The sequence below is a fragment of the Ostrinia nubilalis genome, chromosome 19 (assembly GCF_963855985.1).
Source record: "Ostrinia nubilalis chromosome 19, ilOstNubi1.1, whole genome shotgun sequence".
NCBI classification, from domain to species: domain Eukaryota; kingdom Metazoa; phylum Arthropoda; class Insecta; order Lepidoptera; family Crambidae; genus Ostrinia; species Ostrinia nubilalis.
The window spans coordinates 4,728,133-4,743,066 of record NC_087106.1 but is presented as its reverse complement, the minus strand read 5'-3'; the positions used below and the strand labels follow the sequence as shown (position 1 = coordinate 4,743,066).

At 35.9% G+C, this 14,934-nt stretch overlaps 1 protein-coding gene across 1 annotated transcript in view; it reads left to right on the top strand.

Annotated features, from left to right (window-relative positions):
* Positions 1–14,934, top strand: part of LOC135081389 (protein kibra) — an 80,259-nt gene that overhangs the window by 28,768 nt on the left and 36,557 nt on the right. Inside the window, exon 3 of the mRNA XM_063976109.1 lies at positions 6,414–6,508. Coding sequence (XP_063832179.1) covers positions 6,414–6,508 — 95 coding nt within the window. The remainder of the gene's footprint in view (positions 1–6,413; positions 6,509–14,934) is intronic.

Here is a 14,934-nt window from a genome sequence, read left to right as displayed (position 1 = left end):
CGTCCATGACTTCTTTATTGGCGCTCTAATTATGCATGCTTATTAGGTAAGTCGACTGACAATACAATACGAGCCAAAGTGAAGCCGCAAATTAGCATTTCGATATTATTTGGCCTCCGATTTGTTTATAAATATTTATAAAGCATTAAAAAGCTAGACTATTAATCTACCTGTATAAGTAATCCTACTAATCTTTAGTCACAAGTCCGTAAAGTATCAAGTAGAAACGGTCCCAGTATACGAAGCGATAATCACTCCGTATACGAAAGTCACAGCACTATGAAATCCGATGGACACAGTGGATTTCTTTTGATAATCTTTATTAGTATTTGACAGGTGACGACGCGCACTGAATAGCAAAATCAACCGTGAGCGCAGGTCACGACCACTTTGATGCTTGCTGACCGATTTTTTTGTTCTTCGCCGACAAGCTGTCTTTGGGTTTACATAATAATTGTCACGATACTAATAAATTGTCGAATTCTCCATAATAGAACTGGGTTACGTGTAATGCTGCGACTCGATGAATACCAATCGAAATATCAAAGTATAATAAAACGCAGGTCCCCCATATTCTTTGGTTCGGACTTTCACCACCGTGGGAATCTCCACATTTTGTGCATTGTCAAAAAATTGTTCATTCAATTTGCTCCGTCTACAATCTCATGATCATTATTAAGATTCCGAGGTGAAAAGTTTATGACCATAGTAATTTACTTATTTACTTCGCCTCAACAATAATAAGCTGTTCAACCATGTTCTTAACTTTTAAAGCTAAAGTATAACCTTCGAAGTGTTTCTCCGTTAATGTAGAGCAAAATCTAGATAAGGTTACAGAAAGAAATACAAGTGCGTTCGTTTCAGCCGAATGACATCTACTGCTGGACAAAGGCTTCCCTAAGGATTTTCGCAATGACCGGTCCTGGATTAGTAGTGCGATTGTGTAAGGCAATCGTATTCATTTGACAGTTCATAACGTACGGTAAGTATGATGTGTCAAACTACTAATTCTAATTGTGTACCAAAAATAAGTGGTCATACTGGTTCAAAAAGTTATTAAAGTGCATCAAACAGATCTTTATGGGATGTCACGCATCATGGCCCTAGGGAAAACATTCCTAAATGGAATGGAGTTTGAGGAATTTGTCACAATTATCCTAATACCGCTGACGGGCAGATGGCCTCTGGAGATAAGTGATTTGGAAACTCTAGCCAGATTCCGATGTGGCAGGGCCGTATTTCACAGTTGCGGGTGCTACGGGGCCCCTGACCTTTGGACTTGGTCAGTGCAAGCGCATAATTTCTGTCTCTTTGAATGTCAATGTGGGTCATGCTTGTCACAGGACTTGTAAATATTTTGGAGATAGAATCAGCCATTTCTGTTCGGGAATATTAAAAGTCTGTAGCTACTACCGAGTGCATTCAGTAAATCAAAACACCTCTACTTTTAATACATTTCACCTATAAACTTTATTTCCGTAATAATGCTATGTAATAAATATTTCATATTAAGTTGACATCTATTTATCATATTTATGACAAGACGTGAACAGATCAAGAAAAATGATCTTGATATTTTCATAAGAATAATATTGGGGAGCTTTGCATAGTCCATAAAACTTCACACCTAAAAGCCATCACTGCTTATACTTTGTAGTTAAAAATATGTATACTTATTAACTCATGTTCATAATTTTCTTACTCGGGGCCCCAGGGCTATAAATAAATCCCCCGAATACGGTCCTGCGGCACAGCTGCACAAATCAAATTAGCAAGGAATTCGGCCGGCATTGTTTTCCTAATCTGATCCGAGGACCTCGGCAGGACGATATACACAAGCAAAGCTATAAATTATTAATCAAGAACAGGTGTTGGTTTGGAGTGTCTGAGGCTGTGGTCTCCTATACAGGGTGTCCAAAAAAGTAGTGTCAAGCTGAAGCCCAGAAGGTAGAGCATCGAAAGGACTACAGGAATCATCCTTATGTATGTTGGGGTGGATGGGGATGATTCGAGCCCTACTGATGCTCTACCTCTGGGCTTTCGCTGGACACTACTTATTGAGACACCCTGTATAGGCCGTAGGCCGAGTCACAAATGTCACAATGCTTATTATAGAAAAGTACTGTTATTGCCTCCTTCAGACGTTGACGTCGGCGTAAGGATACTATGACGTCGATAGGAACGTTTGACGTTGACTTTGTACGCCGCGTTATAAGCAACAAAAATAAATGTCAAATATTTTCCATATTTGGAAGATTCCGATCTTTGACGTCTATAGCCATTCGTTCTTTGCACTGCATCGGACGATAATAAAGGCAAATTGATAACGTAATTGGAAGACTATGTACGCTATCACCTTTGATGACGTCTTTGGAAAGTCTGACGTCTTCTGTTTGTTTACAGAGTTTACTTTATTTATCTTAATGTTTAATTAAGCCGTTATAATAACTGGCGACTCTGATTTTTATGAAACATAGGCTCTTCTCCAATTTAAATCCATCATTGATCAGTTTCCTATTATTAATTATACTTTATTATTTCTGTAGTATGTATTATTCTCTTTTTAAATATCATTAATTTAGTAATGTCTGTAATTACTGTGCTGGCATCTAGTAGGTTTAATTCATGATTTAAAAAAAATATAATTGAATTGTATCCAATTTTGCTAGCCTAATAAAATATTCAAAGTGCTGAAGTTACGGTTCCCATCAGTGATGTTACTAACTTTGTAATTTTATAGCTATTCATATTAAACACAACCTTTTGACATTGTCTAGTAGTTGTACAGCAATCAGTCTTTGGATCGTCCTTGCCTCCAGAATTGAGCATAATAATTGAAAGATCGTCCACTGTCACGCGGCGGGCGGGTGACCGCGGAATGCAGCTGCCATCCGATTGATTCCTAGTCGCTATGCCGCTGGCTTTAGGGTTTCAGAGTGGAGTATTAAAATCCTTTGAGCGTCTTCTGTTTTTGTCGTAACTACTGGTTGCTGCAACTTAAGTCACTTCTTTAGCTTCACACCTATTTAACCTTTTTTGAGGTAAGAGTCCTGTGCTTTGATTTGTGTCGTCGTTTTGAAGATTTGTGTGGTAATTTAACACAGTAAAAATATGTTTGGGGTCTTCAAAGATGTAAATTAACTTGGCCAGTTAAAAATTGGATGGTTCATACTTACGCGTAGCATACTTACTCTATTCTATACGATAGTAGTTGGGGAACTTTCGAGTTGAGAAAAATCTGATACATCTATAAAAAGTAACAGGACACTAACGAATTATTCACGACCTGTCTACAGAACCTTGCAACTCATGTAAATAGTTGCGCCTGACCAATTCCTAGCATCACCATTAACTTGTTGACTCACAGCAATACATATTCCATATAGTTCCTATATCGCAGCGACACTGTCCACTGACTTCTAACCTCAAATTGTCAGCTTGTTTGCTGACTCACTAATCGCAGTATAAGTGATCCAAGGCTGATCCTAGAGTGGTATCTATTTTAGAGCTCTCTATTTGGGAAAGTTTCCATTACTTTGACAGATTATTATAGAATTTTTATTTGTAAATAAAATGACCAGACTAAACTTGTAACCTTTTAGAGGCGATAATAGACCAATGGTGTCAGTGTCAGGTCAGATCCGAGGAACGCGGGTTCGAATCCCGCTGCGCCTTTGGACTTTTGCGGGGAACCCCCTCGTAACTCGGTACCTACACTCGATTTTGGGAGAAGACAATCTACTATGAAACTGTTGTAATCACTTGTTCATTTTTCACAATTTTTAGCATAGTAACACGTTTCAGTTTTTCAAATTTACGTTTTTTTTTTAACTTTCTCGTGTTATCTTCTCGTGCGAAGTGTTAGTATTTTATTTAAAGCTTAATTATCTATTTGCATATTAGCTGTCTGAATTTCGGAATTCCGCCTATATCACAATTCATAAAAGTATTATCGCATTATTAAACGCGTGAACCACGCCCTAATTTACGACTCGGAACCAAAATCGCAATGCAGTAAATTTTTATCGTATTTTATCGGATGCCTTTGTACCGATCGATGATTAATTTCGTCATCGGTAATCGGTAGCTGATCGTGGCGAATAGTTGGGCGGTGACTAATTTGTTTTACATTGACGATTTGCTTTTTGGCATTGACGGTAGTTACATAAGTCACTAAATGGCGCAAAACAAGGTCTTGTTTTGTCTTATGGTGGTACTTTTCAATTACTTATATATTTTTTCCTTTAATTTAGTTGGATAATTTGTCTTTTGAAGTAACCTTTTGTCTCTTATAGTTTTAGTTAATTTTTATTTAATTTTATCATCAGTCGATTTCTAGAAATAAGTCGATTGTTTTTATTTCCAAGTTCTAGGGTTGTAGGCCACTCATATTAGTTTGTTCCAAATAGAATTTTGACTTTATAATCACTATTTTTTGTATTTGTTATATCTCTATTTACTTCTCTATCTTCCATTAAACTACAAAATGTACTTACTACAATATTCTCTGTATCTTTTCCGTCTGCCATGCTTGCCTAATCGTCCAACCTTGGCGTGCTTGGCATACCACGATGACATTAACCACTACGCTCCTGAGCCCATTCAAAACATTTGTATGGACAATTCGAGCAATTAGGCAATGTAGGATAATACGGTTAGTTAGAGCACCTTACTGCTGGATTTTGTAAACCTCGAGTTTTTTTTATGATTTGGTATCATTTGACAATAGTGTTAATTGGATCAAAGATTTGTTGCAGAAACTTTACAGCACATTGATGTAACGAAATCTGTTGAGTGATAGTGATATGAATTCAGAAGTGGTTCCATATAATATTCAGTGAAATAATTTTCATAATCAAGCTAAAGCTGTACAACAATAGAAAGCGTATAAAATTGTATAACTAAAGAAAGTTCTCTAGGTAAACAAAAGCTAACTTGCGATCCAACATGCCCAAACTTGGACGCCTGACACAAAGCATGTCAGTGCGTAGGCGCTTTAGCATAAAACTCGCGTTAGGTCAGTTTGCGACCTGGTTAACTTTCAACTTGGAATTTGCGGATATTTAGGTACAGTCAACACAGACTGCATCTTTGTTGCAAATTCGCACCTATTACAATCAGCTAAGATGCCTGTGTTCAGTTTTTTTGATGTAAGACGCTTCTAACATGTAGCTGGGGACTTGCCTTATGAAGCCTATCCAATAGGCTGTTTTTTGCAGCTTCTATATTTTTAACGTTGCCATCTTTAAATTAAATATTTTTCAAATCAGACTTACATCTTTGTGATCTTTGTGGCAAATTCGCATCTATTACAATCATCTTAGATGCCACAATGATCAGTTTCATGTGCCGTTTTTGGTACCTAAGACGCTTCTAACATTTAGCTGGGGACAGCTTATGAAGCCTCACCATTAGGCACTTTAATTTATACCCTTATCGCAGCTTCTTTATTTTAGGGTTGCCATCTCCAAATTTTAAAATATTTTACATCTGGTATCTACTATCTAACTGGACGCACTATAAGATCAAAAACAGGTCAACTATAATGCACACTGACAGTCGGCCAATAACAAAAAAAATTGTTAGAGCTTTCAATTAAATCTTGCCGTTAGCTTTTTCTTTCTTTTTATGGCCTTGTCACAGTATTAAGAAAAGGTTAGACAAAAGTTTAAAAATTAAGCTCTGTAATACCTAGTCACCTTGTAATTCATTTAATTTTTAGCGGTTGCCATTAAACAATATGCATTTTTGATTGTTTGTAAAATAATTTCTGTATAATGAATATGTTACGTACGCCTAATCTATGAAGATCGCTGCATCGACGCTGACCCAGTTTACCCAAATCAACATTGCAATCAATTGTCAAATTAATTTTACTAATTATTTTATAATCATATTCGTTTCATACTTCGAGACGGTATCACTAGGCTAGGCTAATTTTAGTTTAATTGTAATTTCTTTCTTTTAAATTAAATTTAATTAAATAAAGTTTGCTTTTTCTTGGAACCTCCGGTTGCAGCTAACGAAATTAATAGACAAATTGTCTAAGTCAACAAGTTTTGTGAGCTGTTTTATTTCAAGTGTCATCTGATTAACAATAAACAAAATCGAATAGCTAAAGGTGCTAAGATTATGACGTATAGCCGCCTGACGCTGTCACGTATACATTCTTGTTCATTAGGTGTAATAAAATGGTGTTTATCTACATCGTAAATGTTGTATATTTCCTCGGAAACGCGTGACTGTCTGCTAATGATAACTTTTTTCGGGATCCCATTATAATTATTAAACGAGACAAGAGACAATAATAAGAAATTATCATGTAATCTATTACCCTTAAAACGCCTTATCACAGAAGAAGAGAAGATTAATCTTGGACTTGTGGACTAAATTATTTAATATTTTTGTTACAGAGGTGACGCAGCTAGAAGACCCGAGGCTAGAATGGCTCAGCATCCAGGAGGCCATGTTGAGGGACTACCTCCACACGGCCCAAGAGGCGCTGGAGGTGAGTGTTTGAATCATAAGAATAATAAGAATAAAAAATTTATTCATAATGTTCATTACATGTCAAATTTTCAATATATTTTCTTATTAATAATAAACAATTGCAGTATTAATAAGAAAGAAATACACATCATGTCCAAATAAATTAATAATACAAATAGAATTAATGTCATACTTAAATAAATACTAGTTTAGATTATCTCTCCAAAGAGAACAATGGACTGACGGTAAAAGGTTTGAGGGCATGAATTCCTGCCTTAAAATAAGGGACCTAAGACTAGAATCTAAACAACAAAATTTGTAAATTGATAAAATTTTGACTACATAGATGTATTAAGAGATCTAACTAGAAGTGTATAATTCACTTGTGAATTCCACCAGTATGAGCAAAATGCAAATCTATAAAAATACAGATCACAAATACCCCTAGAGTGTAATCAGTGTAATATTAAACCGTTCCTACGTAAAGACAAATGTTCATGTTAATAGGCCTTTTAATTGAATAAATAGCTGGACTATAACTACACACAAAGTATTACTATCGCCAATCGTTAAGAGCTGACAAATTATTACGTGGCTTTCCAACGATTACGTGTACGGCCACTGTATGTCTCCGATAGTGTCGAAGAGGCCTACGCTTCACAGGTCGTAGCAATTTCCGTTTCTAATAACACATCTTATCCCCTAGGTCACGATCTCATGGGAAACCCTCAATATGATAATGTTTTCTAACGTCATTAGCAGTGTAGACGTATCTAATTTCAGTAATATGCCTTTGACCGTTAAATTGTGCTTCTAAATTACACTCACCATTACCGATCGGTTAGATATTACTTCCTAAGTTCCATTCATTATTGTAATGACTAAGTTTAGCATCTTCATTAACTTTAGTAGCTATACTAATTTCAGTACCAGCCACATGATTCTGACCCTTATAAGTTGCTTTCAAATCAAATTCAAGTCCACTTATCGGGCTCATCTGATTTCTAATACAAAATTTCAACTGTTCAACTTCGTGGCTACCAATAATCATTTTGATCTTTTATCATCTAATCGCCAAATTAAAAAGGCACCTCCAAACTATTGTTACGGACTTAAAACCATCAGCGTGGCTTCTGACTTGTTCATTATGACTCGGTTTAATAAATTGAAGGCAACTCAAGTTGGTAGCAAGATAACATCGCCACTGATGGGTTCATTCTGATTCTACTTTTGTTATATGTCACAGTCGAGATAGTGTTGCTTGCTTATTGTAGCCACTTTGTAGTTCGGTGGGAACGAAATTTTAGTAGCAGTGTTGTTGTTGTTTATATTTTTATTTGGATCTTTAAATAGTACTTAGTTACCACAAGCCTGGCTTTTACCACTACCAAATATATTATTTATTAACTGAGCATAACTTATTTATCGTTCAGATTTTACTCGTAAAGTTACTCCACAAGAGTTTCTAACGATGAAAATGGAGCTCCATCAACTTACTGCTGAGCAACACAATGCATTTTACTGCCTCGAAATCTAAACTGAGGTTCCTCAATTAGAGAGCGATATCATCGAATTAAACAGCAATTTTATCTATAATTAATGTACTCAAAAGCACATTAAATGATCAGCGGGCTTCTACCAGATAACAGAGGAATGCGATGGACCGATAGCACCAGATAAGAGATAGTGCGAAGTGGCAAGTAGTATTGTTTGGATGGGGCATACGATGGGAAATTTACGATCAGAAATAAGGGCACTCTGGTTTTTAGAAAGTGGGAAAGATAGCCATGTTATTAAAGACATCGTAAAGACTAAACTATGTTATTATTTCTTTATCTTCTCATATTGGAACAACGAAGTTGAAAACAGTGACGTATTTCTAGTTATCTTTGGTACAAAGTTTCCTTCGGAAATATAGTGAAAATACAACTCATTATTATAATTTTCAGGATTTTCCCTTGTTTAAAATAACACAAATGGGAGTTGATGCTGTATGCACCGTTATTCTTATCAATTAATGAACAATTACTCAATATCTCTGATCCTTCCCCAAAAGGTCGGATCATTAGCAAACTTAGTTGCAAAGAACAAGTCCCTTACTGAAACTTATAGCGCTGATAACCTTGACGGAACCCAGTATTAATTAACAAAGAGATACATTCTATAAAGTTTAGAATTTGTTGCCTGAGATAAGAGGAAGGGCGAGGTATCATTGATGATACAATGCTAAAGGTGATGATTGAGGAAACTTATTGTAAACAAATTGAAGGAAAGTTAAATACTGTAGAAGTCCTTGTGTGAATTTGCATTATTCTACGCATTTTATGTCCAGTTTATCTTATTTTGTCAGTGAGGTGGTGATCTTGACAATTATCCATTCACAACAACGTCTTACTCATAACTTAGGTGGCCTTCAAATTTTGAAGACATCATAAGAATTCCCATGTTGTGTGACCAAATGTGTAACGTCCCCCGGATTCTCTGTACACCGATGGTTTACAAACAACTCACGTCCACATTTGCACTCCGTGAGAATACCGTTATCACATTGTATCTTATTTAACCATGAAGACATACGTGATCGAGTTAATACAACGCACTAAGTATCAGATTTGAGACACACGGGAATTCGTGGTAATCGCAAAAGGGATTTGACAATGGAAAGGTCATAATGTCGGGAAGTGCCCTACTGACCCCACGTCTGTTTCGATGACTGACATCATAATGCGTAGAGGGTTTCACACACATGTTATTGTTAGTCGGATTTTGACTGTCATTACAAGTGTGATTGCCAGTCAAAACATTGTTGGGTTGAAAGTTGATAAAAATATGCATCACAGTAATCGTAACGGCCTCGAAGTAAATAATTTATCCTTATGCAAGGAAGTACGAGTAAGTTCAGGAAAATTGGGCCCAAAAATTATTTAGTTTGGAATTTTTTGTTAAGGAATTGGTTGTAGTAAGGTGGAGACTAACATTTGGCAAAAGCTTCTGAAGCTATTTGACATAGTAAAATACAATCCGATAAACCCCAACATGCCCTATTTATAATAGATCATAGTTTTGTTTTGCTGACTTATTACCTCATTGACATGCGATTGGAGCCATCTGATAACCTTCAGCCGGGTATTGACGTCAGTAATCGATAAAGCATCGAACGTAAACAAAAAGATACATTAGATCGATCAATTACCCACAATCGATGATGAACTGCGACCCCATAGACGCAAATCTATGTAATTGAAATCTTCCATTAGATAGCTCACCTTGAACTTAAAAGTTGGAGATTAGACAGTGATTTATCTTCTGTAAACTTACGCCACAAAATAGCTATTTAACCTCAATGACACTTGGTGTTAAATATAATAAATAAGTCTAGTTAACTCTGGGGCATCTTAGGTTGTTGCAAAAAGTCCTATTTTCCAACAAAAATGTATTGTCCAATAAATTCGGGACTATTCCCATCTCTCGTTCCCACCGCTGCAACTTCTGTGTAGCCAGAATCTACTGCTTGACCGCCAATGATAACCCAACCAGTGATGGTCAAGTTTGTCCCGGGGGAATGTTAAACTGTCATTGGACCCGAAACGAAATTGTCCAATATTCTTCATACATATTAAGTTTGAATCTTCAAAATATTGCTTTAAAAAGCGACTCCTACTAAGTTTACCTCCGACTAATTTGTTTTACCGGAAGAGCCGTTCGTGCCGATGTCTCTACATAATAATGCTTGATGTACGGTTATTTTATGTAGGTTTATGTGAATCATTCTATGCCAATATTGGTTGAAAACAAATGGAGAGTACAGCGTAGGATGTAGATTTCTCGCTTATTTGGAGCTTTAGGCTACCGTGTGATAGTGTCTTTAGTTTCACCTTTCACACCAAAATTATAGGTAGCCATAAGAAAAAAATTGTTAGTAGTAGGTCTCAGATTTTTAAATAAAATTATAGAATTGTCAACGAATTACGTAATGTCTCTCTCATAATCTTGTTTACATTCCAACAAAATTGCAATTAAGTACTATATTTTTTATCGCTCAATGATAATACAAGGAAACTTCCATTTTATGCACACGGAATTTAAATAAAATTCCACAATTAAATTGCGTAGAAAATTTCGCTCGGGGGTCGATGAGTCAATCGCTCGATAAGCTTCCGAGTAGCGATGGTTCTGCGAATAGACGCCCGCTGGTCTGCGCGGGCGCCGAATTATGGAGTTTCCTAGGAAATTTCTAATTTTATTGCATACCTCTGGGATTAGTAGTGCAGGAACTTGTCCATTTTCCTTAGATTATTGAAAAAGGAGCTGATTGAGGGCTATCGTTTTGGCTGGCGACTGAAATGACCCTACTCTATAGTGTCGCCATCCTGGTGATGCACTATTGCACTTACAGATAGTCCCGCGGTACTACCGCTTCATCATTCACCATTTGGCACCACTGTCTTCGCCACTAGCAAGTGACAGTGACCTTAGTCTACAGTGGCGCCAACTGGTGAACACTAAAAGGATTGAAATGGCAGAGTAATAGAAATTCGTTAGCCTCTAGTAATTTAACTGTAACATTATACATATTTAGGCATTAAATTTAGACACAGCCGATAAATGACAGACAGTAGTCGTGTACGCAACCAAAAATGGCTAACATTTTGCTAACAATGATAATAATTAATGGCTGTGTAGAGCTTGTACTGTAACTTTAATGATTGATTACAGCGGTTAATAATAGTTAATAATAACAATGAAGTAATTAATTACATCATTGAAACTTAACGTTCAATAATTCCTAGAACAAGAACCAAAACAAGACAGTGTATTGACAATAGATCTTAATGTATAATCGATTTTTTGTAGCTTGTAGTAAGTAGCATTTAGTGTGAGTCATGATTCATAGTTATAACTATAATTGATAAATTAGCATTCCCTCGTTATGTAATACATTAGTATTAGTTAGGTACTTAGAACATTATTTCGATTAGACGCAAAAACAATAACAAAACTTTTAGACTTATCTACGCTTTACAAATATGCTTAATCTTTGAATTATTTATAAGTCTATAAATCTAGCTATTGTGTGATTTATTGTTAATACAAGTCCAAGACAAGACAGACAATAATAATAATATGAGTATTGGATTTAATAATATTCGTAATGCCGAAATTCTTAGTACAGACTACAGTGCAAACTCTTTATAACGACACTTAGGGAACTGAGCATTTTTCAACGATACAGAGAGTCGTCATTGAACGGACAGAAAACAAAGTAAACCAACAAAGTCAAGAAATGTCGATGTTATAAGGACTTTTTCGTAAATCGAGTGACGTTACAAAGAGGTTCACATTGTATATTCAAAGTTTCAGTGCCATGCGAGTCGTGCGTGCTTATATGAAGATCCCACTGTACCATTAACAACGTTTGAACTACCACCCACATCTAATAAATTGCTATACACCGAAGTAACAGCATCTATTAGCATTATCTTGCTAAATTAGATACTAAAAGCATTATGGATATTATGAAGTACGCACATTCTCTCCACGATATGGAAATTCTTGTACAAGTATCACCACAAGTATGATTTTCTAATGAATTTATAATAAACAATAATAAAAAGGACTAGATGGTGCTATATTATGGTTATAGGGTTTTTTATGTAGCGCCAATTAGTCCCAATCTGAGTATAGCTTGTTACTATGGGACCCAGACATACGCATATTAAAGACTGCATAATAACTCTACTGTGGCAGTTTTTATGTCTTGACCAGTGGAGTCCCAAACAGACAATTTTATAAACAACTACAAACTTTAGATAAGTAGAAAACAATGTAAAGTAAAGAAATGACTTAGAATGGACAAGATACCAATAACGACGGTTATTTACTATAGTTGTTGACTGTACGAAAGAACTGCCATCATTTGCAATACGTCGACTCAATTCACATAACACAAGTCATTTAAATATTGCATCTCTTGCATAAACAAAGTAATTCAATTCGAACGCGATGGCCGACGAGCATGCGGGAGGCATATGAAAAAATGGCGGTGTATTTCTAGATACAGCAAAGGATCCGTATGTGAAAACTGAAATTTTATTTTTGGCAGATCGCAAAAGAAACACATCAAAAATAATACCAGACGGAGCAATATTAGGCATAGGTTCTCAGCATTTAGGAATTTTATGAAAAACGGAATGACTATTTTACTTATTCATCTAATTGAGCCCAATCATGTTTTAAAAAATAATGTTCTATACGAAAACCATTGCTTTTTAGATGTTTTTAAGTGTATGAACAAAAGTAGAGAATTCTGTAACTACACAAAAGGTTTCATTTCTCTAAGGATCCCTAAAATCGCTGGGTAATCTTGAACGGTAGCATCGCACCACTATCACTACGCGAAGGCATGCGTACGGGGACAATAATCCATACGTTGATGCTTGCATTGCCCTGGACGATAATAATCCTTAATTCAATGCAGTTATGGACGAGGACGACTGTTTTACGACCTTAGACACAGATGGCATGCCTGTACACACACTTGCTTTAAGTACTCGTACACTGCTAGACCAAAGACGTGTTGTGTTTGCGCAAGAGAAATGAGAGGTCCTGTCTTGTGAAGTATTTGGCAATAGCTACCCACATGGATAAATATTTGTTCATGTGCCTTGACAACACAGCCACATAACATCAAGTCCTAGTTGAAGTACTAAAGATTCGTGTTAATATGCAATACAAGTGCCTAAATGTAAATTGATGGTTTTTAAAATGTGTACTTCTTAAATCACAGAATTTTACATATCTGAGGTGGAATTGTGTAAAGTAATCGTAATCATTTGACAGTTCACAACGTACGATAAAGTGAGTAAACAAAGCGTTTGACAGAATAATCGTACGTTATGAACTGTCAAATGATAACGATTGCTTTACACAATTCCACCTCTGATGTTTAGCTACTTAGATACTGTTAGCTTCCTATAGAGCTGAACTAAATATAAATTCAATATCACAAATAATTACGACACGATAAAAAATCAATACCGAAATACTTGGTATTTTAATACTTAACCTTTTCTTTACCCAGAGGGCTTTATCTGAAGCAACTGCTCCCTAAGTAGTAGCTGGGTCGAAATATTTCGCGGAAGGCTCGCAGCTCCATCTCGCGTCGGTTCCGAGAACTGCGCACGCGCGTTCGATATCACGCCGTGTCGTGGCGCTGCCGGGCGAAGGGCTCCCATTCGTAAAAATGAAATTTATCTCAATCTCCGTAATTCAATTTTGATAATTCACGTCGTAAGAATTTACTCACTTCTTCACTAATATTATCTTGTGATTTCGTAAATTGGTTTGCTTCATTTTCAATTTTGTATTTTGATTAATCGTTTTTATGACCTACTTAATTTCCTTTCTATTCTCGTTTTGGCTTTTGTTTTGTATCGACTAATGTGATAGTTTCCGTATTATACCACTCTCAGCAAAATAATTTCAAAGTCATGTTGTATCACCAACACCTCATTACGAAGCTAGAATTTCGCTTCCATTTCAGTAATTTGATCCACCAAGCGTACTTCAGGTATGATGTTGATACTATGATGTCATCTTTGTTTTAGTGTTACGCCAACATTCGGGCCTATGTTTACTTTTTTCTTGTCACGTCCAACTAATGCTTACTCATATATCCACAGATTCTAATAAGTTTCAAGTAGATTGGGATGATTAGCATTTCCTACAACATTTCAAGTGTTATCAGATAATGAATCTAACGTACGTGCTTTTAAAATTCTTACATTATAAGTATCTGTTTTAGTAGCATTTTTGGTGGCTATTTCCATTTGAATCAAATCAGTTATGTTGTTAGAAAAATTTTAGTTGACATTCCTTTCAAATTATCTTTCTAGTTATTTACGTACCTAACAATTTAGTATACGTTTACCGTTTTTATTCGCACAAACTGATACTTGAATGGGAGGGGAAGATTAATAGCGGTTATTTTTCTACCATTTAGTTTCCTATCACTATCATTAATCTCGGCTGTTAAATGTACGCCCTTCAATGATACCCCATAAACCAGAGCCAGTATAATCAGCTGTGCGCAAATTCAGAGCAGCAATGCAATTATTCAAATGCACCGCCACAAACGCTAATACATATTTAATTGAACACACCCTCAGTATTATACTTGTAACGACTGGCTTAAATACAATTTCCACTCAAATCTCTGAAATGACGGCCAAGCGAGAACCTGTCTTGGAGATATTTTACTTAATCTACTGTATTTTGAGAATTTCATTGATTGCTTGCTCCAGTAGGTTTTACCAAAGATGCACCTTAGAATATTTAGAGAAGTTTGATCTGATGCTGTAATAGCAAAAGACATTCCAGATATTTTTACCCGAACAATTTTTAAAGAAACATTTTGACCATGAATAAAATGCACTTCAAATTGAC